The sequence below is a fragment of the Vipera ursinii genome, assembly GCF_947247035.1.
Source record: "Vipera ursinii genome assembly, chromosome: 2".
NCBI classification, from domain to species: Eukaryota; Metazoa; Chordata; class Lepidosauria; order Squamata; family Viperidae; genus Vipera; species Vipera ursinii.
Genome location: NC_139513.1, coordinates 292,011,602 through 292,039,195, shown reverse-complemented (window position 1 = coordinate 292,039,195; position 27,594 = coordinate 292,011,602). Strand labels below are relative to the sequence as shown.

The 27,594-nt window shown below is 44.9% G+C and overlaps 1 protein-coding gene across 1 annotated transcript; it reads right to left on the bottom strand.

Annotated features, from left to right (window-relative positions):
* Positions 1 to 1,052: 1,052 nt before the first annotated feature.
* On the bottom strand, positions 1,053 to 27,137 carry LOC310635684 (ribonuclease P protein subunit p25-like protein). Its single transcript, XM_083354904.1, has 4 exons — positions 27,035 to 27,137; positions 25,581 to 25,696; positions 3,591 to 4,464; positions 1,053 to 2,996 (listed from the first exon to the last, which is right to left on the bottom strand). The coding sequence occupies exons 2-3, from the start codon at positions 25,687 to 25,689 to the stop codon at positions 3,923 to 3,925; spliced, it is 651 nt and encodes a 216-aa protein (XP_083211030.1). The 5' UTR covers positions 25,690 to 25,696; positions 27,035 to 27,137; the 3' UTR covers positions 1,053 to 2,996; positions 3,591 to 3,922.
* Positions 27,138 to 27,594: the final 457 nt, after the last annotated feature.

Below are 27,594 nucleotides of genomic sequence, written 5' to 3'. Positions count from 1 at the left end.
AATCATTGTGGGCAAAGAGCAGCTTGGCAACTGGCATGTCTTTTTGATGGTTGCAATATCATGTGATCCCCTTTGAGACCTTCCGACCAGTTAAGTCAATGGGGACGCCTGATTCGCTTTACAACCGTGATACTAATGCTGGAGTCATTTACTCAACAACTGTGGTAAGAAAGGTTGTAAAATGAGGCAAAAGTCACTTAACTGTCTTGCTTAGCAACATAAATTTTTGGCTCAGATGTGGTCGTAAGTCAAGGAATATCTGTAATTCTTATTTCTCAATTCTTTCTGTTCTCTTAGTTTTTAGCTACATGTTGTCAACCTATGACTGCTAAATCTTTGGCACAGTATATTTGAAAATCCAATGTCATGAACTGTAGAACATTATCAAGGAAATCTAGAAAAAGAGCAAGACTGTTTTGTTTAGCAGAGATTACCTATAAGCTGGATTCTAATAATTGGAAGTATTTACTGCTTGGGCATTCAAGAACATTCACACTGACAGAATTTTACAACATGCTTAACTAGGTCAGTTCTGCAGTTCCACCACCATCCTAAACTTGCTAAGTGGACTTACTATCATTCATTTTGTGCCAATCATAATGTTCTGGAAACAGGCAAACTTTTTCTTCTTTCAGCAGCAACTTCCCAATTCTCATCTGAAATGTGTTTCAGTTGTGAATTTTTATCTCAGATCTGTGAGATAAAAGTCACTTTATGAGCAGAGATGACATTACAAACTCAGCTTTCTTAGCTCAACCTGTTAGCTGCTCTGACTGATCTTGAAACAGTTAAGCAGCAAAATGTCTGGAAAGTGAATGGAAGACCACTAGAATATTCCAGGAGGGCTGTAGGCCTAACTGGAAACTTGGAACACACATCCTACAAATTATTTTTGAATGATGCCCAAGAAAAGAAGATCAAATCTCTTTGTTTCAACTCAGAAAATTGTGGTTGGACACTGAGAACAGAATGCTAGACAGCTAAGGCTTTAGGCTCCTAGGTTTTTGTTATGTTGTTAATAACGAGATGCGAGCCTCAAAAGTACTAAGAATGTGATTTTTTTAATGGTTTGATTGAATACAAATAATCCATCAGTATTGTCATTGCAGTCAAACGGATAAAATTCCTGCCCCTGCCCACTCGAGCATCAGTGCTTTCAGAGGTACATGAACTTACATCAGCTACAAAGGGAAAATGCTCTTCATAACATTTTACATTTCCTCAGGCAACACTTATGGAGGGAAACAGAATTACTGGAGATAAGTATCAGCAAGTAGCAACAACCCTTTCATAGATCAACATTTTTCAAACATTGAAAAAAATAATTAAAAATTTAAAAAATAAAATAAAATAGTATTGTTGTGCAATCTTACATCTATTTAACAATCAAATAACCTCAGCATTTTTCCAACTGTCTTTTTGGGCAATCGAGACCGCCTCATGTTTACGCTGAATCAAATCTTGAGTATACAGGAAGGCAGATGCTTAGGTTACAAGGGGGGGGTTGAAGTTGAAATCCATGAGTCATAAAAGAGCCGAGGTTGCCTACCCCTGACCTAGGTTGTGTCATGTAGCACCACCTGGGCCCCTTAGCCGTTTTACCTTTAGATGGGACAGGCAAAGATGTTCCCCAAAGAGGTCCAATGTTGGGACAATTCTTCTCTGCAGGGACCACAGAAGACAGTGTCCGTCTGACGTCCTACCAGCGTCTCCGTCAATTGCTCTGCAAAGACCTGCACTGCCAGGTGTGCCTGCGAGTAGCTCAGGACGCCTGGCAGCTAATTTATTGGCAACGCACAGAGCACTGTGTCCACACCAAATCCAGATTGGATGCAGAGAGGCCATGTCTGTCTGATGGGACCAGGGAGTTTGGCTTTCGTTTTGCAGAAGGGAAGACCCCGTTCTTCCAGCCATCAGCCAGGGAGGTCTTGGAGATGCACCTTAGGAAGAAAAGGATACAGCACCAGTGGGGTCTTCGTTTCCTGGTCAAGAGTTCCCTGAGGAACTTCAGTGGCCGCATGTCCCCACTGCGTCCTTCAAAGGCTGTCACTCAAGCCTCCGTCTTCCCTCGAGAGCTACTTTTCCTTCCTCCAAAAGTCACCAACTTCCTAGAGTTCCACCTTCAGAGGATGAAGCTCCAGAAGAGATGGGGCTTGCCCAGAAGAGTCCTTGAATCGTGTGCCTGCGAGTAGCTCAGGACGCCTGGCAGCTAATTTATTGGCAACGCACAGAGCACTGTGGCCACACCAAATCCAGATTCCTGCTTTCTCCCAGGCCTTGCAAGGAAACCAAAGTCTCCACTGCCACCTCAGTAGAGGAAGAACATGAGTCCTGCCTCTGGTCCTCCAGTGTGACCTCTGCCTGCCTGGGACCTATTTCCTTTGGCCCAGAGGGCACAGCATCCACTGATACAACCCAGCATGTGGCAAGTGTCGCAGCAGGGAAGAAGGCCTCGAAACGTAGCCTCCAGGATCGAAAGACCCAGGGCAGTTTCCTTGGGGAGCTGGACGTTTACACGGAGGACCTCTCGAGCTTGTCCTCCAGCACTTATGAGACCTCCTCCATCAGTAGCTGGACAGATTCTTCTGGCCCCTCTACCATCATCTTCAGCAGACTGAGGAGCTGCAGGTCCCTTAAGCACCACAAAAGGGTCCTTCAAAAGCAGAAGAGTAGCAGAAGCTCCAAGCCAGCTTCTCCCGAGGCTGCCAAGGTAGAGGAGATGCACTTTCCATCTGTGTCCGTCTCCTTCATGGAAGAAGCTATGATTCAGAGCTTAGAGTCTCACTGGCTAGCCAAGAAGCTCCAGCATCTGCTGGGGATGTCCTGGATTCTCCTCAGGTCCCACAGGAACTTCATGCCCTCTGCTCCAGTTTCCTCCTTGGGGAGGCCCCTGGGGGTCAGGGTTGTGGTGAGAAGGCCTCAGGTCCTCGCCTTTGTGGCCACCAAGACCAAAAAGAAGCTGCTCTTCATAACATTTTACATTTCCTCAGGCAACACTTATGGAGGGAAACAGAATTACTGGAGATAAGTATCAGCTAGTAGCAACAACCCTTTCATAGATCAACATTTTTCAAACATTGGAAAAAATGATTAAAAATTTAAAAAATAAAATAAAATAGTATTGTTGTGCAATCTTACGTCTTTTTAACAATCAAATAACCTCAGCATTTTTCCAACTGTCTTTAGACATACTAAGCTGCACCCTCTGCATGTTGGGCAATCGAGACCGCCTCATCTTTACGCTGAATCAAACACGATAATCTTGACTATACAGGAAGGCAGATGCTTAGGTTACAACGGTGTGTGTGTGTGTGTGTGTGTGTGTGGTCTCCAAACTTGACAACTTGTGGACTTCAGCTCCCAGAATCCCCCAGCCAGCATGCGGTCTGGGAGTTGAAATCCACTAGTTTTACAGTCGCCAAGTTTGGAGAGCCCTGTGCTAAAGCCAAAGAATACCACGAAAAACAGGGCCTCCTTCCCCTGTCACTATCCAATTTTGGAACCAGGAAATACCTGCCCTTTCACAGAATTAGATCCTAAGGTAACATCCAAGTCATCCACTGAGGAAATCAGGCAAACGTCATAGCTACCTTCTTGGTAAACAGGCACAGATTTTACACATCTCCTCCAACCAGGAAGGCTTTTTTTCATCATTATTGTTTCGACCACTAGAACAATCCACCAGAGCATTTGTTTCCCTCTGAAAGGAAGAAAAGAGCCCTTTTGCTAGATGCCGATGATCAACCCGACCCAGGCAGTTCTGAAATCTCAGCCTCTTTTCTTCCGCTTCCTTTAAATCAGCCTCTTTCCATTCCAAGGTTCTCCCTTTTTCTCTCTCAACACGAAAAACTGTCCGGCTTTCTTTTGCTCTGTAGGTTAAGTAATTCTGCCAGCTCGACTGAGGCTTGTTTTGGGATTCTTATCAAAAGGCAGAGGAAGGGTGCTTTCCTGCATGGCCTGCCCTTCTTCTGCCCCCCTTCTTCCTTTTCGGCTGACTTTGGGACTCCGAATTCAGCGTTTCCAACCAGAAAGCATCAAAAGATCCCGGAGCCTGATAACCTGGCTCCTGATGATCTAGGGGCTCTTTGCTCAGCAAAACGCAAATGGCAGGGATATTTCGTTTCACAGTCAAGGGATCCAGGCCAGCCTCTGGCACAATCGGTTCCCAGATCTCCTCTATTTGCTGAAAGAACACTTTCGTGATCTGATGAAGATCCTTGAGCCGCCGCTTCATAATCTCCACGCAGGTGATGGTCTTGTTGATGGCTTTGCCAACCCCGCTGAAGAGCATCTGTCTCGTCGTCTCTTGCTCCATCTTGCCAATGGCATAGCCCATCAGATTCCGGATCTTGCTTCCATCCTTCACTTTCATTTCAATGATGTCTGAGGGCAAGCTGGTGAAAGGGAGAGGAGAAGGCTTCTCCACTACCTTGGACTTCTGGTAATTCTCCATGGTTTGCAGTGCTGTAAGGAACAAGGACAGAAATGGCATTTCAGGATCCAATTATGCTATAGGATTACGGATGCAAAGTCTTAGAAATCTGGGAATTTACCCCACTGAACACGACGAGGTTTATCCCCAGTCCCTTGTTCCATCTTCAAGGGTGATAAAAACCCTTCAGGCATGGGCCCAGGTTATCCTTATTGTGCTAGCAGAAGAGGTCTACTGCAGACCATGGCACTCAAGACATTCCAGCTGGTGGGGGCCAGGAGAAGAGCGTTTTCTGCTGTGGCTTCTGCCCTTTGAAATATCATCCACCACCCCGCAGGTGAGATTTGCACACGTCCTGAAAGGGCCTGAAGATCTGGCTCTGCCAGCTGGCCTGGGCCCCCAACTGGGGCATCTCACTCTGGAGGTGGTTAATGTGCTAAGACCCCACCTCCTTTTGTGCATCTTCTTCCCTTTCTTCCCAGCTTGCAATTTCAATTTAATCCTAGTGTTAATATTTATGGTTATTACACTTAAATGTTTCATCTTGAGCTTTTTTTTATTGTAAGCTGCTTAGGGTCGGCTCTAGGCTAGATGGGTGGCATGTAAGCCCCAATAAATAATAAGAATAAAAGGAAAAAAGGGAAGGAGATAACTGTACAATGAAACAATAATTACCGAAAACACTGTTTAGCAAAGACAAGCCAGATCAATGTTTCAACTCACTCCAAGGTGCCTTCGTCACATTAAAGCATCCTTATTCCTGCTCTTATTCACACCCTCGTTAACAATGCATAAGAGGAAGCTTCAGTCACCCATGTATAACTAATGCTTTTGGCTTGCTTTCAAAAGTTGTGGGTGCCGCATCACTGGAGGATTTCAAGAAGAACAAGAAAGAGAAATGGGACCTTGGGAGTCCCAGTGGACGATCATTTAAACATGAGGCAGCCATGTGCAGCAGCCGCCAAAAAAAGCTAATACAATCCTGGGTTGTATAAACAGAGGTATAGAATCAAAATCATATGAAATATTAGTACTGCTTTATAAAGTCTTAGTAAGGCCACACAGTATCCAGTTTTGGTCACCACTTTACAAAAAAGATGTTGTGACTTTGGAAAAATTACAAAGAAGAGCAACTAGATGATTAAGGGCCTGGAGACAAAAACATATGAAGAATGGTTGCAGGAATTGGGTATGGCCAATTTAGAGAAAAGAGGGACCAGGGGTGACATGAGAGCAGTATTCCAGGATTTGAGGGGCTGCCACAAAAAAGAGGGGGTCAACCTATTCTCCAAAGGACCTGAAGGCAAGACAAGAAACAATGGATGGAAACTATTCAAGGAGCAAAGCAACCTGGAATTAAGGAGAAACTTCCTAACAATGAGAACAGTCGATCAGTGGAACAACTTGCCTCCAGAAGTTGTGGGTGTTCCAACACTGGAGGCTTTTAAGAAGAGATTGGACAGTCACTTGTCTGAAATGGTATGTCAGGGGTCCCCAGACCCCAGTCTGTGGACCAGTACCAGGCTGTGGCATTCCAGCAACCGGTCCGCACAAACAAGCAAAGCCCCATCTGTGGGATGCAGGCAGCACACAAAACCATGCACCTTCCGGTCCGTGTAAAAACCTCTCTCCACGGAACCGGTCCCTGGTGCCCAAAAGTTGGGGACCTCTGGTATAAGTGCTTGAGCAGGAGTTTGGACTACAAGACCTCCAAAATCCCTTCCAACTCTGTTATTCTATGTAATGTTGCTTATGTGCAGCAAGTGAATTTTAAGCCACCCAAAGACACTTTGCAGATTGAGATGGGCAGAATATAAATGTCATAAAAAATAAATGTTTTATTAAGCAGAGCAGGCAAACAAGCGTGTGCTGGTTTACCTTTAAGCGTTCTTCATTAATATCTCATGTTCAACAATCAGTGCTATGCAAATCTAGAAGAAAATGTTCTGTCATTTAAGCCATCAATTTTAATCAGTTGATTAAAATTCAATTAATCACACAACTCCATCCTCTCATTTCCTTTGAAAGAGAGGACGAGTTGCTGATGTACTTTTAAATGGAATATTAGAGAAAGCCTTGTACCACAGGTAATCTTTGACTTATAACCATTTATTCAGTGATCATTTGAAGTTACAAGGGCAGTGGGGAAAAAAATGACAAGATCATTTTTCACACTGCAGCCTCCCCAAAATCCAGATGCTTGGCAACTGTCTCACATTTATGACAGTTGCAGGGTCACGTGATCCTTTTGTAACCTTCTGACAAGCAAAGTCAACGGGGAAGCCAGATTCACTTAACGACCGGGCGACTAATTGAACAACCCGTTTGATTTACATATATTATTTGGGCTGCAGCGAAACAATTCACTAATATTCCTGAATTACTGTAGCGAAGTAATATTATCTAAGACTATCACTCTGTGCTTATTATCTGGATTACAGAGACCATTCAGTAATATTCCTGAATATATTAGCGAATTATTGTGGTGAAGTAACTCACCAATATTAATCAATTGCTGATAATGAAATAATATTGCAGATATTTTGGTTTGTTTGAACTGGATCCCCTTCTTTTGCAGTGTACTGTATAAATGGTCTTTATGGGGGTGGGAGGAATGTTGGCTCGGTTTTTCTCTCAGGCCAGGCAGGCCCACCTCGCAGGGTTGTTGTGGGGAAAATAGGATCAGGCAAATTTGCTACCTTGAGTTATCCCAAATACATAAAAAGCAGGATAAAAATTCCAACAAGGCGAAATAAAAATTAATAAATTAAATAAAAACGCACCTCACGGCAAAGCGCCGAGCTGCGGATTCCCCTCAGAACTGCTGAGGGACCAACCCGGGCTGACCCAGAAACATGTGAACGCGGCCCCGGACTTTTTTCACCTCACCACTGGTCTCCCTAGGCTTCGGGCACTCACCCCCATCATCCCCAGCCCACGCCTTCCTCCGCTCACCGAATTGCCGCCGCCACCGGCGCCGCCGGGCCGCAACCAAAATGGCGCCCACCCGGCTTCCTCAGCGCGAATGATGGACCACGCATGCACTACAATGCAGAGCGCGGGGAAAGACTCGCGCCTGCGCAAAGAGGGAGGGCCGCCCTTTTCTTCCTATTGGCCAGAGCTGATGTGGGCGGAACTCTCTCTTCCGGAACGCCCCCGTCGCGTGGCTTTAGAAGCTTGTAAAAACTCTGCCAGGTTTGCTTCTTCCTTGACCAAGAAACGTGGTTTATCGTGACTCAGGTTTTTCCCATCGTTCAGCTTTTGTATAAATCTGCTCGGGGATTGCTTATGGTGCGGTGATCACTTTCATCAATATTTTTATTTTTCTTTTGCAGTCAAGGCTCTTGCAATTGTTATTTGTGTATATTGAGAGCTATATGCAACGAAAATCTCAGTTTAATGTATGCCGATTTATTTATAGTACAATAAAGTTCTTATTCTATTTTCTGTAAACATAAAAGGGTGCAACTTGGACTTTAGTAAGACATTTGATAACGTAGACCACAACCTACCACTTGATAAGATAGGAAAATGTGGGCTAGCCGCACCAGATGGATTTGTAGCTGGCTGACCGGCAGGCAAAGACCGCGTGTGGTCCTCAATAGAACCGCATCTACATGGAGGGAAGTGTGTAGTGGGGTGCCCCAGGGCTCTGTTCTGGGCCCAGTGCTCTTCAACAGCTTCATCAGTGATCTGGACGAGGGGATAGATGGGGAACTCATCAAATTTGCAGGCGACACGAAGCTGGCAGGAACAGCCAACACTCCAGAAGACAGGCTTAAGATACAGCAGGATCTTAACAGACTTGAACATTGGGTGCTATCTAACAAAATGAAATTCAATGATGGAAAAAGTAAGGTTCTACATTTAGGCAAGAAAAACCAAATGCACAGGTATAGTATAGGTGGTACCTTGGTCGATACTAGTAACTGTGAGAGAGATCTCGGAGTCCTAGTGGACAATCACTTCAATATGAGCCAGCAGTGTGCTGCAGCTGCCAAAAAGCCAACACAATGCTAGGCTGCATTAACAGAGGGATAGAATCAAGATCGTGTGAAGTGTTAATACCACTTTACAATGCCTTGGTAAGACCACACTTGGAATACTGCATCCAGTTTTGGTCACCACGATGTAAAAAAGATGTCGAGACTTTAGAAAGAGAGAAGAGCAACAAAGATGATTAGGGGACTGGAGACTAAAACATACAAAGAACGGTTGCTGGAATTGGGTATGTGTAGTTTAATGAAAAGGACTGTGTGTGTGTAACATGATAACTAGTGTTCCAATATCTCAGGGGTTGCCACAAAGAAGAGGCAGTCAAGCTATTCTCCAAAGCACCTGAAAGCAGGACAAGAAGCAACGGATGGAAACTAGTCAAGGAGAGAAGCAACCTGGAACTAAGGAGAAACTTCCTGATAGTTAGAACAATTAACCAGTGGAACAACCTGCCTCCAGAGGTGGTGAATGCTCCAACACTGGAGGTTTTTAAGAAGAGACTGGACAGCCATTGGTCTGAACTTGTATAAGGTTTCCTGCTTGAGCAGGGGGTTGGACTAGATGACCTCCAAGGTCCCTTCCAACTTTATTATTATTATTATTATTATTATTATTATTATTATTATTATTATTATTATTATTATTATTATGTTTATTATGATTATGATTATGATTATTATTATTATGATTATTATTAAATACAGGAAGAATCCCCTGGCAAGCTGAACATACTGACTTGGAAAGCTACTTGGCAAAAGAAGAAAGCTAGAATTAGATTCAAGAGATTTGACTCGATTTACCAGATGGAGTACTATATGATTAAACACTTGTTTGAATATGGTTAAAAGAATAGATAAATTTTGGATATAGAGGGGCCCTACAGTAAGAGGGATAAGACATGCAAGTAGTATAGTATCTTTTATAACATATGAAATGTAAAAATATTGGGATGGTGTGTGTGAATGAAAAGTTTAGCTGTGTAAAGGCAATTAACTTTGAGAAAATCATGACTGATAAAAATGGTTTGAACACTGAGGGAAAACTAAGCTTAAATAAGAATCTTGAAAACAGGACACATAGTGACTCAATAAGATGGCCTTTATAAATGCAATTGAAACATAAGCCAATTAGAAAAGATGTTATACGTTGATGTTATTGTTATTTGTACAAACCCAAGAAAAATGTTTATATTTAACCTTGAATGCATTGAAAGTATTGGATTTGTTTGATGTTGACAAAAGGGAGAATACTACTGGAAGAGAAGATCAAGGAAAAATATCATTAATATATTATGGAATTTTAGAAATTAATTATTATTGATTGTTTTTAAATATACGAACCCAGACAACATGCTGTTTGCTAAGCAATAAAAGATTGTTATTGTTAAAAATCAATAAAATATGTTAAAAAAAGAAGAGGGGGGTCAACCTACTCTCCAAGGCAGGGCAAGAAGCAACAGATGGAAACTAATGAAGCAGAGAAGCAACCTGGAATTAAGGAGAAACTTCCTAACAGAGTTAGAACAACTAACCAGTGGAACAACCTGCCTCCAGAAGCGGTGAATGCTCCAACACTGGAAGTTTTTAAGAAGACACCGGACAACCATTTGTCTGAAATGGAATAGGGTCTCCTGCCTGAGCAGGGGGTTGGGCTAGATGACCTCCAAGGTCCCTTCCAGCTCTATTCTGATTTTCTAAGATGATAAACTCCAGATGATAAATGTATAGACATGAGGGTGGAGCATCATGAATTCTAGCAAGTAGGTGAGGGCTTTTCTATGTGACAATTTCCAGGAAGAGGATGATGAGGGACTTTTGAGATGGGGCTGGCATAGTGCTGTGTGGTGACCTTTATGATGCGCTCAGAACGCATCATACAAAGACCCTGTTTATCTTTAAACCCAGCCCAGGACTTTAGCTATCTGGATATTTTTTTTCCAGTATGGAGCTGGCAGCTCCATGTTTTGGCATTTTAGCTCTTCAGAAATTGATTATACTTCTCGGCAAAAATGCCCCTTTGATCTTAGTTTTCTTTATTATCTGGAAAATCTTGAAAACTTTCACAGTGTGGCGTGTGGCTTTTGAGCTGATCCAAAGCAGCTTGAAATTCCTCTTGGACCCTCGTAAATGGTTTCCCAAGGCAGAATCTGTAAGTTTTTGAGACATCTGTGCCATAGGGAAGAAGTCATAGGGAGAAAAATGTGACTTTTCTTAATAAGATGAATTCAAGGCCTGAGTCTTACATCTGTAGTTGAATATGCTGAAGAAACCTGGTGTATAACAGACTAACAGACTTGGAAGGGATCTTGGAGGTCATCTAATCCAACCCCTTGCTCAGGCAGGAGACCCTATACATTTCAGACAAGTGGCTGTCCAGTCTCTTCTTAAAAACGTCCAGTGTTGGAGAGCATTCACAACTTCTGGAGGCAAGCTGTTCCACTGGTTAATTGTTCTAACAGTCAGGAAATTTCTTCTTAGTTCCAGGTTGCTTCTCTCCTTGATGAGTTTCCCATCCGTTGCCTCTTCTTCTGCCTCTGGGTGCTTTGGAGAAGAGGTTGACACCCCTATTCTTTCTGGCAGCCCCTCAAATATTGGAACAGGGCTTTTCAACCAGTGGTACGGGTACCACCTGTGGTGCACTGGCACCTGGCAGGTGGCACACGACCATCCTAGAAAAGTAGCGGGGGAGGGGAATGAGCTGAACCAGTGGCAGCACCGCACAAGCCTGAGCGAAACATGGCTGGAGCTGCAGGGCTGTCAGGGCTCAGCGGAAGCACCAGGATCAGCACCAGGCTCCAGCTGGAGCTCGGCGCTGATCCCGGTGCTTCTGAGCCCAGAAGAAGTGCTGATCAGCTGGAATGTTGCAGCATCTCCAGGGTCTTGTGATTTACATTCAGAGGCTTGGCAACTGATTCATATTTATGACGGTCACAGTATCCCAGGGTCATGTGAAGTGACCAAAACCTGCTGCAACCACCCAGCAGAGGGGGAGAAATAAAAAACAAACAGCCCCCCACCCCCACTGCCAATCCTCAACAGAAATGCTCACAACAATGAAAACCTCGGACAGGAGGAAGAGCACCACCGGGTGGGCAGGCAGGTGTCTTGCTTGGTTGTGGCTTGGGGGGCACTTTTTCAGTGCCGTTGTAACTTCAAACAGTCACTAAGTGAACTGTTGTAAGTCAAGGCCTACCTGTACTTAATCACTTTTTTCCACCTTGCTAGGCGATTGGTGGTACTCGGATGTTGCCATATCCTAAAAGTGGTACAATGGGTGAAAAGGTCGAAAAGCCCTGAGTTAGAACATTGGGTGTTTCCTTTGCTGTCCTTTCATGACCCAGCATTCAGAGGCCTGCAAGTGACCAGAGAGAGAGTGGGCATCTGGACACATTCACTGTCCCCTAAGTCCTGGTCATCACTTGGAGAAAAGATTTTCTTTTTTCTTTTGTCTCTTTGCAGATTCAGCAGAAAAGTGAGGCCAGCCTGCAGGAAACTAAAACCATCGGAAAAGGTTTTAAGTTGTTTCAAGCATTTAACCCACCAGTTTGTTGCAGTACTTTTTCTGTCTGTCTGTCTATCTATTCATCATCTTTCTCTCCATCCCTCTATCTCTCCATCTCTGTCTGTCTGTCTATCTATCTATCTATCTATCTATCTATCTATCTATCTATCTATCTATCTATCCATCATCTTTCCATCCCTCTATCTCTCCATCTCTGTCTATGTATGTATGTATGTATGTATGTATGTATGTATCTATCTATCTATCTATCTATCTATCTATCTATCCATCTTTCTCTCCATCCCTCTATCTCTCCATCTGTCTGTCTGTCTGTCTATCTATCTATCTATCCATCATCTTTGCATCCCTTTATCTCTCCATCTCTCTCTGTCTGTCTATCCATCATCTTTCTCTTCATCCCTCTATCTCTCCATCTGTTTGTCTGTCTGTCTGTCTGTCTATCTATCTATCTATCTATCTATCTATCTATCTATCTATCTATCTATCTATCTATCATCTATCTATCATCTCTATCATCTCTATCTATCTATCATCTATCTATCTATCTATCTATCCATCCATCCGTCCGTCCATCCATCCATCCATCCATCCATCCATCCATCCATCCATCCATCCATCCATCCATCCATCTATCTATCTATCTATCTATCTATCTATCTATCTATCTATCTATCTATCTATCTATCTATCTATCTATCTTTATCATCTCCCTTTTTCTTTATCTCTCTATCTCCCTAGCTAGCTATCATCTTCTCCCTCTCTCTGTCTCTTTCTTCTGTTCCCTTCCCTTCAGGAAATCCCTCCTTAGTTCTAGGTCAGGGGTAGGCAACCTCGGCTCTTTTATGACTCATGGACTTCAACTCCCAGAATTCCTGAGTCAGCATAGTTGAAGTCCATGAGTCATAAAAGAGCCGAGGTTGCCTACCCCTGACCTAGGTTGTGTCATGTAGCACCACCTGGGCCCCTTAGCCGTTTTACCTTTAGATGGGACAGGCAAAGATGTTCTCCAAAGAGGTCCAATGTTGGGACATTTCTTCTCTGCAGGGACCACAGAAGACAGTGTTGCAGCAGGGAAGAAGGCCTCGAAACGTAGCCTCCAGGATCGAAAGACCCAGGGCAGTTTCCTTGGGGAGCTGGACGTTTACACGGAGGACCTCTCGAGCTTGTCCTCCAGCACTTATGAGACCTCCTCCATCAGTAGCTGGACAGATTCTTCTGGCCCCTCTACCATCATCTTCAGCAGACTGAGGAGCTGCAGGTCCCTTAAGAAGAGAGTCCAGCTGAAGCTTTGGCAGCTGCCCAGGAGGGTCCAAGTGGCAGTAAAGCCCTTTTCTCAGCAGCCCAGATTGGGGATAGGAACACCACCAGGGCACCTTGTAAGGCCCAAGAAGAAAGAGGAGAAAATTAGGAAAAATCAGGGTCTTCCGTTATGTCCAGCTCAGCCACTCCTCCTGTTAAAAATGAAAGTCTTGAAGAAACTGCAGGTCCACCTGACGAAGAAACATTTGGAGGTGCGCTTGGAAAGCTTTCCTGCTGCCCCACAAATCTGGAAATCTTGTTGGTGGTCTCAAAGACAACCTCTCCCCAAGCTTATCCTTCCTGGTCTCAGGACCCCCCAAACTCGTAGCCCCTGCCTCTCCTTTGACTTGTCAGCCATGGGTCAGATCGAAGTAACTTTGCAACGGGGTCGCTTGGTGTCCCTCTGGGGCCTGGGGCTAAAGTACGTGGAGACATTGGCAGCTATGTGTCCTGGAGGACCTTTGTCTTCAGTCAGGTTCAAAGAGATTCCCGTTGAGTTTTCAGAAGTAAAGTCTCTGTTTTTCAAAAATGCGGTCAGAGAAAACTTAGAAATGCATGTTAAGAAGAAGAGACTACAACATGAGTGGGGATATTCTACCCTGGTCCAGAGATCCCTTAGAAGCTTAATTGGAGAACCACCCAAGTGGCATCGCGATCTTCCAAAGGCGGTGACTCAGATTTCCTTGCTTCATCTAGAGTTGCATTTCCTTTCTGAGAAAGTCAAACAAAACCTGGAGCTCCACATTCAACGGCTAAAGTTACAGCAAAAGTGGGGCATCCCTCAGAAAGTCCATCAGTTTGTAAAGTTTTTTCACTCACTACTTCCAGAGGAGAAACCTCAAGCCACATTTGGAGAAACTCAGGTGGAGAGTGGAAGGTGGGAAGAAACCAACATTCTCCTCCCAAATAACACGGGATGTCTAGAAGATCTGCTTAGATATACTCTGGAGACTCACCTCAAGAAAAAATCTCTGGAGATTAAGTTCCAGTTAATAAGATATAAGAGGTTTTCTGGCCCCATCGAACATGCTTTTCTTCCTAAATGTTCCCTTGTGTCCTCAGAAATCAAACCCAGGCCATCTTGCTTGTATTTTCTGGAAAAGGACATTGTGGAAAAGATGAACTTGAACATTAAATGCAAACAATTAATGCATCTTTGGGGTCTTCCCAGTATCTACACTAAATCCTTAAACAAGATGTTTGGCAATGTTATTGTAGGAAGCCCACCACTAGAGATGTCCAAGCTCAGGAGGTGGACTCTGGAGAAGAACGTTGGCCAGGAGAGTCAAACAGCCAATGTAATGGATTCCAGAACAAAAGAACGGAGATTCTCAAGGACAGGTCCATGTTTTGTCCAAACAGAGATTTTGGACCTTCTGGAGATGCACGTTCGGCGCAAGAAGTTACAGCATGAATGGGGATTACCATCCATGGTTCAAAAATCTCTTCAGGCCTTTGCTGCACTCCCTTTAGAACCAGAACGGCTCCTGGAGGGACTTGGCATTGCCATCACCGCTTCGTGGGGTGTATTAAAAGTGACAATTAAAATAACCAACAGCTTGTTCTTCTTGGGTCTTGTGACGCAGAAACTACTGGAGGCTCACATGAAGAACCGAACTGCAGTCCATCGATGGGGTCTTCCCAAGCGTGTCCAGGAGTCACTGAAAATGTTTCTGCCCCCTGCTTCTCGGTCCCAGGTTGAGGGCGACCAGGGTCAAGCCGAAACCCCACGGCATGCCTACAACCGACTCTTCCAGACTGCCTCAAAGCCATGGAACAAAGCAGAAGACATACATCATGTAACCACAGTCAAGAGGGCTCTCCCCAAAGGTAATCTTCTAGGAGAAAGATCCCCAGGAAAAATCTCAAGGTCTGGGAGAGAAAAGATGGCACTTGATGAAGAGACCACCCCGATGTCCCTTAAACAGGAAGACCTGGAATTTATGAGATTACATGTACAATACAAGATGATCCAGCACGAGTGGGGATTACCTGCTCTTGTACACAAATCTCTACAGGCTTTTGCACCAGTCCCACCTGAGCCTCAGAAGAGGTCCTTCAGAGGTCCAGGTCTACAGAGATTGGGAGATGGAAGAAAAACACACAGGGGGGTACAAGTGCCATCGTCTCTGAGTAAAGTACTGGTCCCTCCCCATTGTTTGCATTTTTTTAGTCAAGATGCAAAAGATCACCTGGAGTCCCATGTGAGGAGTTGGATCAGGGAACATAAATGGGGCCTTCCTCAACTGATCCAAGATTCGGTGAGAGCAATGGTTCCTCCTCCACAGGTCTCTGATGAAAAACCCCACTGTGAACGTCATTTGAGATTCCCACTGCAAGAGGGAGCTCATGCTTCCCATTCCAGAAGAAAAGGATCACCATGGTGGACTTTATCCTGGAAAGAAGCCACCATGAAGCCTATGAAGAACATCCACCAGAGGAAACCAGATGCAAGAACTAGTTCCAGCTTTCCAGTGGCTGCCATCAGATCCCCGGAGGTGAGGCTGCTTTTCTACATCCATAGGTCCTGGGATCTTTTGGAGTTTCATGTCACCCACAAGAAGATCCAGCACGCTTGGGGACTGCCATCTGCTATCTTGAAATCTCTGCGCATCTTTGCTCCTTTTCCACTTGGCCTACAGAAGCACACCAGAAAGAGAACTCAGAGGAGTCCAAGAGACAAGGCAGATTTGGAAACGAAGGCCCAGCAGCTTTGGTTCCTCAACACAAATACACAGGAACGTCTGGAGACCAGTGTGAGGACCATGGTCATAAAGCATAAGTGGGAGATTCCAAAACGGATTCAACATTCATTTCATCCATTCCTGCCTTCTCTCCCCTCTTCCCAGGTTCCAGCACAGCCTCACTGGCCTTGCAGGTATAGACCATTTCAAGACACATCATCTGCTCCCCGAATTTCAGTGCCATTGCAAAAGGCAAAGCACCATTTGGGGGCGATGAAGATACCTCCCAAAGCATTACAGGTTAAGACAGGGGGGACTACTGAAGCAACAAGGTTCTTATGTCCCAAAATAGTGCTCTCTTTCCTCCCCATTGAGGAGAGGGACCTCCTGGAATTCCATATCCAACGAAAGAAAATCCAGCATGCATGGGGCTTACCATCGATGGTGGTTAGATCTCTCCATGTCTTTGCCCCATATCTTCTTCAATCAGAGAGGACTACTGGGAAAATCACATCTAGGAAACCAAGAAGGGAAAAAATAGATGTGCAGATCCTTAGTCAAGACCTTGTTTTCCTCAGCATTGAGGTGAAAGAACGCTTGGAGGCCCATCTGAGACATCGTACATCAGAGCACAGATGGGGTCTTCCAGAAAGAGTTCGGCAATCTCTGAGGGCCTTCCTACAACCTAGATCTCCTTCTCATCCTGGGATGACTGGATTCCAGCCTCTCTTGCCTTTACCACCCAAATCCTTACAGAAAAGTGGACCTGATTTGCAAACCACAGACATCTATGAACCGGTATTGTTTAAGCCAGAGCAGAAGACTTTAGAAAAGCCCAAGAGCAAAGTTGGCAATAAGAGACGGAGAGCAACAGGCAAGTCTAGGCAAACTAAAGTCCAGATTTGCTCCGGTACCAAGACAGGGCTCTCTTTCCTCCCAGAGAGCAGCCGGAACCTTCTGGAATTCCACATCCAGTGGAAGAGAATCCAGCATGCATGGGGCTTGCCATCAACAGCGCTAAAATCGTTGCAAGCTTTTGCCCCACATCTCTTTAAAGCAGAGAAGATCACCGCAGACACTGTGACCAAGATTCCCCCACGTGATAGAGGAGAAGTGCAAATCCTCAGTCAAGACCTCGATTTTCTCAGCGTTGAGGAAAAAGAACTCTTGGAGGCCCATCTGAGACATCTTACATCAGAGCACCGATGGGGACTTCCAGAAAGGGTTCGGCGATCTCTGAGGTTGTTCTTGCCACCCAGATCTCCTTCTTGCTTTGAGATGACTGGATCCCAGCCTCTCTTGCCATATCCACCCATATCCACCTCTGTGCAGCCTTCAAGGATTTCTAAGGGGACAGAAGAACCTCAAATCCTGCCACCTTCCTCTCCTTCTGCATACACCACCAGGGATTACATGCCCAGTGTTGAAAATATAGTGAAGTGGGAAGATCAGAACAAGGGTGCAAAAGAGTCCTTCAGAGAAGAGATGGGCAGCTGGACATGGGCTAATTCCTCAGTAGTGAGACAACCCCCTTTAGCTGAGGACTCTGCCCCTTCCTTGGTGGCCCTCTCAGAAGAAGCAAGAGTCATCATCAGTGATCAGCTTTGCAGCGGAGTAGCAGAAGTAGTTGTGGGATCACCTAAAGATCATGGTGTCCTAAAACCAGGTGAAATCTCAGAGGGTAAGGATGTGGTCATCTGGCAGAAAAGGCAGATTCCAGTAGACCTCATGCAAGCAGGAGCTGTGGGGCAGGCGAGTGGGGTCCAACGTCCTCTCCCTAGAGGGATGAGGCCTATCAGCTGTTCACCTGGAAGGCCCCCAAAAGCTGGGAAGAAGAAACAGGTGAAGGTAAGCTGGTCTTTCAAGGAAACACACCAAGAACGTCTTGTCATCAGAAGGCTGGCCTTTGACCCGAAGCTCAGCCAGACTTTGGAGGTTCCTAGGCAAGGAGCCAACAAGAGACCTCAAGAACAGAAGTCTTCGGATAGCGAAAAGATGACCATGTTGGGTAACATCCTGGAGAAGAAATTGAACTTGCAACAGGGGCTGTTCATTTGGAGGCAGAGCCTCAGACAGAAGGAAGAGGCCGAAAGAGAGACAAAAGGGAAGGCACAGGAGGACAGGGAGGGAGATCAGCATCATCCACGTCTGTGGACAAGCGGAGCTCCTCCCTCACCAGCATCCTGCAGGGAAGCTCCATCTCTGCAGGAACATCCTAAAAGGAAAGCTCTGCTTCTGGAAGAAAAGCCAGGAACTTTCCAAAACCAGGAGAACTGGGAAATATGGTGGGGTGCAGGGACAAAAATTGGGGACCGTTAAGTAAATTGGCTCTATTCTGCAGTACCTTTTCACCAATAAACCTTCATTTTTGGCAGTGTTGTGTTTAGGGTCTGCAGTGCCTGAAAGAACAAAGAATAAGGTTGGAAGGCACCTTGGAGGGACCTTGGAGGTCCTCTAGTCTAACCTTCTGCTCAAGCAGGAGACCCTATCATTCTGGACAAATAGCTGTGTAGTTTCTTTTTGAAAGACTCCAGGGATGGAGCATCCAGAATGTCTGGAGGCAAGCTTTCCACTGATTAATGAACAGAAAAACAGAGCTGGAAGGGACCTTGGAGGTCTTCTAGTGTAACCTCCTGCTCAAGCAGAAGAACTCAAACTATTCCTACTAAATGGCTTTCCAATCTTTTCTTTAAAACCTCCAGGGATGGAGCACCCACTAACTTCTGAAGGCAAGCCTTTCCACTGAACAACAGAGTTGGAAGGGGCTTTGAAGTTCCTCTAGTCCAGAGGCTCCCAACACCCAGGCCACGGCCCACTACCAGGCTGTGGCTTATTCGGAACTGAGCCATGTGAGCAGTGGGCTGGCATGCACATGCGCATGCAGCTCAACTCATGCAAACAGCAGGCTGGCGCACACTTGAAGTCAAGTTGAGCTGTGCACAAGCATCGGCCCATTGCTCGTATGGCCTGGTTCCTGTCTCCCCCACTCCTAGCCGTGCCACCAAGCCGCAAAGGTTGGGGACCACTTGTCAACTGTCCAGTTGGCATTTCCAGAAAAAGAAACTCCTCAGACATGATTTTACCAAGAGTCTAATACTTTACTGAAATTTTACATTGGCGCAGAAGAAGCAAAACCAGCTCTTGATTTTCCGGCTCAAAGGCTTGCTTAGCTAAACAATAAATTCCCTCATCCCCACCCACCAGGTGTTCATATTGTCCAATAGTAACATTTGTTCTTATTATGGAAACAGTCCACTTCCCTGCTGAGCACCTGCATTAGTGACCTTGGTTCTCAGAAGCCTCGGTTGCCTAGAAACCACTCCTCCCAGTTCTGCATCCCATCCCACTGTAAAGCTATAAGGGAGGGTAGAAGGGCGAATCAGTCTTGACACTACTGCTGTAGTCCAATCCCCTGCTCAAGCAGAAGACCTTATACCATTCTGGGCAACTGGCTGTCCACTCTCTTCTTGAAAGCCTCAAGGGATGAAGCACCACAGACTGGTCACTCATGTGCTCCTCAAAGAGGAGGGGTCATTTTTTTTTACTGCTGGCTAAGTCCTCGATTTATGACCACAACTGGGTCCAGAATTTAGTTGCTAAGCAAGTTAGTGGTTAAGGAAGCTGCACCCAATGGTCAAGTGAACCATTGCGGTTGTTAAGGGAATCATGTGATCGTTAAACGAATCGGCTTCTCCCCCTTGACTTTGCTTGTTCGAAGCCAGCTGGGAAGGTTGCAAATGGGGCTCACCTGACCCTGGGATGCTCAGTTGTGGTTGTAAGTCGAGGACTACCTATACAACAATCCTGCAAGTCATGAGTAGGACCAATTTGGTTGCTGGTCAGCATCCCAGTCCAGTTCAAAATGCTGGTCATCCCCCCCTGAAGCTCTTTATGCTTGTTGAAATAATTTTACAATTTAAGTAATTTTATTCATGCACTCCCTGTGAACTTCGTTAATCATATATGTGCCTGTAGCCAGAAGACAGTATGTTAATAAATATTAATAAAGGAGAATATTTGTAGCTCAGAGTTGAAGTGTAGGGTCCTTGGTGCTCTCCGAGCTTGGTTGTTTTCTTGCAGACATTTCAGGACCCAACTAGGTAACATTTTTGTTGTTAGTTGCGAAGTCGTGTCCGACCCATCGCGACCCTATGGACAATGTTCCTCCAGGCTTTCCTGTCCTCTGCCATCTTCTGGGCTCCATTTAAGCTCACGCCTACTGCTTCAGTGACTCCATCCAGCCACCTCATTCTCTGTCGTCCCCTTCTTCTATTGCCCTCAATCTTTCCCAGCATTAGGCTCTTCTCCAGTGAGTCCTTCCTCCTCATTAGGTGGCCAAAGTATTTGAGTTTTAGCTTCAGGATCTGGCCTTCTAAAGAGCAGTCAGGGTTGATCTCCTCTAGGACTGACCGGTTTGATCGCCTTGCAGTCCAAGGGACTCGCAGGAGTCTTCTCCAGCACCAGAGTTCAAAGGCCTCAATTCTTTTGCGCTCAGCCTTTCTTATGGTCCAACTTTCACTGCCATACATTGCAACTGGGAAGACCATAGCCTTGACTATACGCACTTTTGTTGACAGGGTGATGTCTCTGCTTTTTAGTGTGCTGTCTAGATTTGCCATGGCTTTCCTCCCCAGGAGCAAGCGTCTTTTAATTTCTTGGCTGCAGTCCCCATCTGCAGTGATCTTGGAGCCCAGGAAAATAAAATCTGTCAGTACCTCCATTTCTTCCCCATCTATTTGCCAGGAATTGAGAGGGCCGGATGCCATGATCTTGGTTTTCTTAATGTTTAGTTTCAACCCAACTTTTGCACTCTCCTTCTTCACTCGCAACAAGAGACTCTTCAGTTCCTCTTCACTTTCTGCCATTAGAGTGGTATCATCTGCGTATCTTAGGTTGTTGATATTTCTTCCAGCAATCTTAATTCCAACTTTTGATTCATCTAGCCCTGCCTTTCTCATGATGTGCTCTGCATATAAGTTAAATAGGCAAGGCGACAGTATACAGCCTTGCCGGACTCCTTTCCCAATTTGGAACCAATCAGTGGTTCCGTGTCCAGTTCTCACTGTTGCATCTTGGCCCGCATATAGGTTTCTCAAGAGACAAATAAGATGTTCTGGTACTCCCATCTCTTTAAGAACTTGCCACAGTTTGTTATGATCCACACAATCAAAGGCTTTAGCATAGTCAATGAAGCAGAAGTAGATGTTTTTCTGGAACTCTCTAGCTTTCTCCATGATCCAGCGTATGTTGGCTATTTGATCTCTAGTTCCTCTGCCTCTTCGAAATCCTGCCTGTACTTCTGGTAGTTCTCGATCCACATACTGCTGGAGTCTAGCTTGTAGGATTTTAAGTATAACTTTACTAGCATGAGAAATGAGTGCAATGGTGCGATAGTTTGAACATTCTTTGGCACTGCCTTTCTTTGGAATTGGAATGTAAACTGATCTTTTCCAATCCTGTGGCCACTGTTGAGTTTTCCAAATTTGCTGGCAAATTGAGTGTAGCACTTTTACTGCATCGTCTTTTAAGATTTTGAATAGCTCAGCTGGAATACTGTCACCTCCACTAGCTTTGTTGTTGCTCAGCTTTTCTAAGGCCCACTTCACTTCACATTCTAGGATGTCTGGCTCGAGGTCAGTGACCACCTCATTGTGATTATCAGGGACGTTAAGCTCATTCTTGTATAGTTCTTCTGTGTAGTTTTGCCACCTCTTCTTAATCTCTTCTGCCTCTGTTAGGTCCCTGCCATTTTGGTCCTCTATCATGCCTATTTTTGCATTAAACGTTCCCTTCATCTCTCCAATTTTCTTGAAAAGATCTCTGGTCCTCCCTATTCTATTGTTTTCTTCTATTTCTTTGCACTGTTCATTTAAGAAGGCATTCTTATCTCTTCTAGCTATTCTCTGGAATTCTGCATTCAATTGGGCGTATCTTTCTTTTTCTCCCTTGCCTTTTGCTTCCCTCCTTTCCTCAGCTATTTGCAAAGCTTCCTCAGACAGCCATTTTGCTTTCTTGCATTTCTTTTTCTTTGGGATGGTTTTGGTTGCTACCTCTTGTACAATGTTGCGAACCTCTGTCCATAGTTCTTCAGGCACCCTGTCTATCAGATCTAATTCCTTAAATCTATTTGTCACCTCTACTGTATATTCAACGGGGATATGATTTAATTCATACCTGACTGGCCTGGTGCTTTTCCCTACTTTCTTCAGTTTAAGCCTAAACTTTGCAACAAGAAGCTCATGGTCTGAGCCACAGTCAGCTCCTGGTCTTGTTTTTACTGACTGTATAGAGCTTCTCCATCTTTGGCTGCAGAGCATATAGTCAATCTGATTTCTGTGTTGACCGTCTGGTGATGTCCATGTGTAGAGCCGTCTCTTGGGTTGTTGGAAAAGAGTGTTTGCTATGACCATCGTATTCTCTTGACAAAATTCTATCAGCCTGTGCCCTGCTTCATTTTGTACTCCAAGGCCAAACTTGCCTGTTATTCCGGTTATCTTTTGGCTTCCTACTTTAGCATTCCAATCCCCCATGATGATAAGGACATCATTTTTGGGTGTTTGTTCTATAAGGTGCTGTAGGGCTTCATAGAACCGGTCAATTTCATCCTCTTCAGCACCGGTGGTTGGGGCATAGACTTGGACTACTGTGATATTGAATGGTTTGCCTTGGATTCGAACTGAGATCATTCTGTCATTTTGAGGATTGTATCCCAGTATTGCTTTTCCTACTCTTTTATTGACTATGAAGGCTACTCCATTTCTTCTGAGGGATTCTTGCCCGCAGTAGTATACCTGATGGTCATCTGAATTAAATTCACCCATTCCTGTCCATTTTAGTTCACTGATACCTAAGATGTCAATGTTCAGTCTTGTCATCTCTTGTTTGACCACGTCCAGCTTGCCTTGATTCATGGATCTTACATTCCAGGTTCCTATGGAGAAAAAATCTTTACAGCATCGGACTTTCCTTTCACCACCAGACACATCCACAGCTGAGCGTCCTTTCGGCTTTGGCCCAGTCGCTTCATTCTTTCTGGCGCTACTAGTACTAGCCCTCTGCTCTTCCCCAGTAGCATATTGGACGCCTTCCGACCTGAGGGGCTCATCTTCCAGCGTCATATCGTTTTGCCTTTTGGTACTGTCCATAGGGTTTTCATGGCAAAGATACTGGAGTGGGTTGCCATTTCCTTCTCCAGTGGATCACGTTTTGTCAGAACTCTCTGCTATGACCTGTCCGTCTTGGGTGGCCCTGCACGGCATAGCTCATAGCTTCATTGAATTACGCAAGCCCCTTCGCCACGACAAGGCAGTAATCCATGAAGGGGCTAGGTAACATAATCAGTGGTAGAAGGGAGGAGGAGGAGGAGGAATGTGGGGTCTTTGGTGCTCTCTGAAGTGGGTTGTTTTCTTGCAGACATTTCAGGACCCAACTAGGTATTTTTTATTTTATTTTTTATTTTAATTCCATTTATATCCCGCCCTTCTCCGAAAACTCAGGGCGGCTTACAAACTTAGCAGTAGCCTTCATTCTATGTATATGCCTGCTTATTAGGGCTTTCACACACACACACCCCAAGTGGCATTATTACAAAGTCAGCTTAATTGCCCCCTCATTTTACCTACCTCGGAAGGATGGAAGGCTGAGTCAACCTTGAGCCTGGTGGGATGCGAACCTGCACTAATTGCAGGCAGCTGGTGTTACTTAAGGAGGCATTAGCCCACTGCTCCACCAAGGTAACATCATCAGTGCTAGAAGGGAGGAGGAGGAGGAGGAGGAGGAGGAGGAGGAGTCTTTGGTGCTCTCTGAAGTGGGTTGTTTTCTTGCAGATGTTTCATGACCCAACTAGTTAACATCATCAGTCCTAGTAGTCCTAGTCTGGGTTGTGAAACATCTGCAAGAAAACAACCAAGCTCAGAGAATACCGTCTCCTCAGAAACTATATTGCAAAGACAATATAAGGTTGCAAATACTCTTCAACTAGTTTTAGCCGATAATTGACAGCCAGGCTGAAGTTGATTAAATCAAGCAAATAATAGCAAACAGGGAATATCCCTTATAATACAAACTTCCCTGAGCATATAGATGTGGCATTCCAGAATCAGCACATAGACACTTGCCAAAGAAAAGATCTACACACTCAGCAAAATAAGATAAGGCCATCCCTACTGGAACTGCATGTCCACCAAATTAAACATTACAAAGGGCATATTCGCGCACACCTCACAATGGACCATCTTTCTTATAAGTATTACCAGCCTGTATATCCAAAATTGTAGCTACTCCAAGGGCTGTTTCTATGCTCTTGAAAAACAGAACAACAGAATTGGAAAGGACCTTGGGGGTCTTCTAGTCCAATCCCCTACTCAAGCAGGAAACCCTATACCAGTGGTGGAAAACCTATGGCACGGTTGCCAGAGGTGGCACTCGGAGCTCTCTCTGTGAGCATGCGCACCTCACTCTTTGGCTAAGTTTTTGCAGGAAAAAGCCATTTCTCAAGCCCCTTCCTAGCCAAAACAAGCCTCTGGAGCAAGCACACTGTTTTTAGCTTTGAATTATATCAAATCTGACACCAGAAACAGATTAACAAATGACCTGAGTGCTGCATGTGTTGCTCTCAAACTTACAAAGTATAAGCCAAGGTTAGACAAATTATCAGCATGCATACAACAGCAAAAATCACATTAATTGTTCAAAAGCATGCCAAAGGCAAACTTTTACCTTTCAGTAAAAAGTTGTTTGAATCGAAAGCTTTGTTATTGTGTTTTTTCTTTTAAGACAAAAGATGTTAATGTATGAGTTGTTTTTTTATAAACGAAAACCTCAGTATTCAGATTAAATTGCCGTGTTGGCACTTTGCAATAAATAAGTGGGTTTTTGGGTTGCAGTTTGGGCACTCGTCTCTAAAAGTTTCGCCATCACTGCCCTATACTATTCAGGACAAATGGCTGCCCAATCTTTTCTTGAAAACCTCCAGTGGTGGAGTAACCAGAACTTCTGGAGGCAAGTCGTTCCACTGATTAATTGTTCTCACTGTCAAGAAATTCCTCTTTAGTTCTAGGTTGAATCTCTCCTTGATTGGTTTCCATCCCTTGGTTTTGTGTTGCCTTCTGGTGCGTTGGGGAATAGGTTGAACCCCTCATCTTTGTGGCAACCTCTCAAACACTGGAATACTGCTATCATGTTGCTCCAGGTCCTTCTTTTCATTAATCTAGGCATACCCAATTCCCGCAACTTTTTCTTCATATGTTTTAACTCCAGTCCTCCAGTCATCTTTGTTGAATATACTACTTCTTCTTCAAGCAGTGACTCCGGTGTCATTCTTATGCAAATCCTGGCTCAAACCGGAGCAGGATATTCTTCTGACATGCTAGTTGGGGATTATGGAAGGGATGGATCCCTGAAGGGGATCCCAGTTGAAAAGATCTTTCACATGGCCAAGTCCCACTTGCTCTAAGTCCAGAGGGCTACCATAAGCCTCATAGCCAGGCATGTGAATCAGATGTATGACTGCGATGCAACAGGTAATGCAAAAGCTGAGCTGAGCTGGCCTTTGAAGGTTTCCAGATCTACTACCCATTGCACCAACCTTCCAATCCTTGAGGGGCCCAAGGAAAGCAGGTGTGAACTCCACCTTTACTCTTCATCACCTGGGAAGCAGGGAAAATCCGGAGGATAGTAGGAAGTCAGAACTAAGCCAGGATTCTTCTCACAAACTGCCTTCAATTTCCACTTCGTGTTTTGGTTTAACGATTTCATGGTAAGTCTGGAAGGAGGAGAAACAAAGCAAAGCATCAAAATTGGGACACTCTCAAGAACACCAATTGGCTTGCAAATCTCTGCTCATCAGCAGCTCTGCAGGGAGTTGGGGGTCAAGCTATTCTCCAAGGTTTCCTGACAGGGAGGACAATTAATCAGTGGAACTACTTGCCTCCAGAAGTTGTGAGTGCTCCATCACTCGAGGTTTTCAAAAGAAGATTGGACAGCCATTTGTCTGGAAAGGTATAGGGCTTATTCCTGAGGAGAGGGTTAGACTAGAAGAGCTCCAAGGTCCCTTCCAACTCTGTTAGTCTGTTAGTCTGTTTCTGTTCTGTTATTCTGTCACTCTGTTGCTCATCTTCCTTCCTCTGTCCTGACCACTTTCTACAGGGGGAACGATCGAGAGCATCCTTTCATGCAGCATCACAGTCTGGTTTGGAAGCCTCACTGCTTCAGACAGGAAGGTGGTGCAGAGAGTGGTGAGGATGGCCGAAAAGATCATTGGCAGTTCCCTCCCTCCCATCCAGGACATAGCACAGAAGCGTTGTTTGAGCACGGCCCGTAAGATTATCTGGGACACTACTCATCCTCTTCGCGACCTGTTTTCCTTGTTACCTTCTAGGAGGAGATTTTGTGGTATCCGCAGCAGAACATCCAGATTCAGCCATAGTTTCATTGCGTACAGCATTAACCTTGTGAACTCTCAAGCTTCCTCCTTCCGTTATATATTCAAGATGGACAGTATTTCATATTTTATTGTTCTGTATATTTATTTTTTATTTTAATTTCATTTATATCCCGCCCTTCTCCGAAGACTCAGGGCGGCTTACAAGCTTAGCAGTATGTAGGGGTGTAGGTCTATACATATGTTGTGTATAGTATGGTTTAGGTGTGTGTCATGTATGTGTTTGACTTTGAGAGCGGGCAACTAAATTTTATTTTTGATGTGTGCCGTTATGCCCACAGTAAAAAAAATGACAATAAAGGTTATCTTATCTATTCTGCTGAGAGATATGTCGAAAGAGGTCAGCCTTTTGAGCAAATTCTGGCGTAAATTCATGAGCCACATGGCCTTGGTTTGGAAGCTGATATGGGTGTTGCCCACCAGCCAGGTGGTTGGGAGACCTCCTGACAAAACATTATGCAGAGATTAAATCATCTTTATTTTTCATAGCATCTTTTGGCAGAGTGGAAAATTCAACGAATCTGGGCTGGAAGATGAGAGTCAACTTAAGATTTATCATATGGATAGCAATATTCCAATATTTGAGGGGCTGCTACAAAGACGAGGGGGGTGTGTGTGTCAAACTATTTTCCCAGGTCCCTGGACAAACTGTACACTTACGTCAACTTTTGAAGCTTGCAGCGCCTTTGTATCAACTTCTGGCACAGCTGCCTGATTCCTTTATCTCCCAGGCTGTTATCGCCCAGGTTCAGCTCCAAGAGGGTCTGGCTAGTCTCCAAAACAGAGGCCAGGTTTTCACAGGCAAGGGCTGTCATGCCACAGGAGTGTAAACTGCAAGAGAAGAAAGACAAGGACACCTGTGACCCCAGATTCGCTTAACCACCATGTTCCTAACTTAACAACTGCCGTGATTCGCTTAACAAATAATGCACGAGAAGTCGTAAAATCAGGCAAAATTCACTTAACAAATGTCTCACTTAGCAACAGAAATTTTGTTGTCATAAGTCGTGGACTGCCTGTTCTGGTTCTCAACCTACAAACATTTGTTCAGCGACGGTCCCAAGTTAGGATGGTGCTGAATGGATGGTGGTTAGGAGTGGCCCTCAGAGTTCCAGCCATTCCAGAAACCCAGATTGTGATCTTAGTCAAGCTATTCTCCAAAGCACCTGAAGGCAGGACAAGGAGCAACGGATGGAAACTTATCAAGGAGAGAAGCAGCC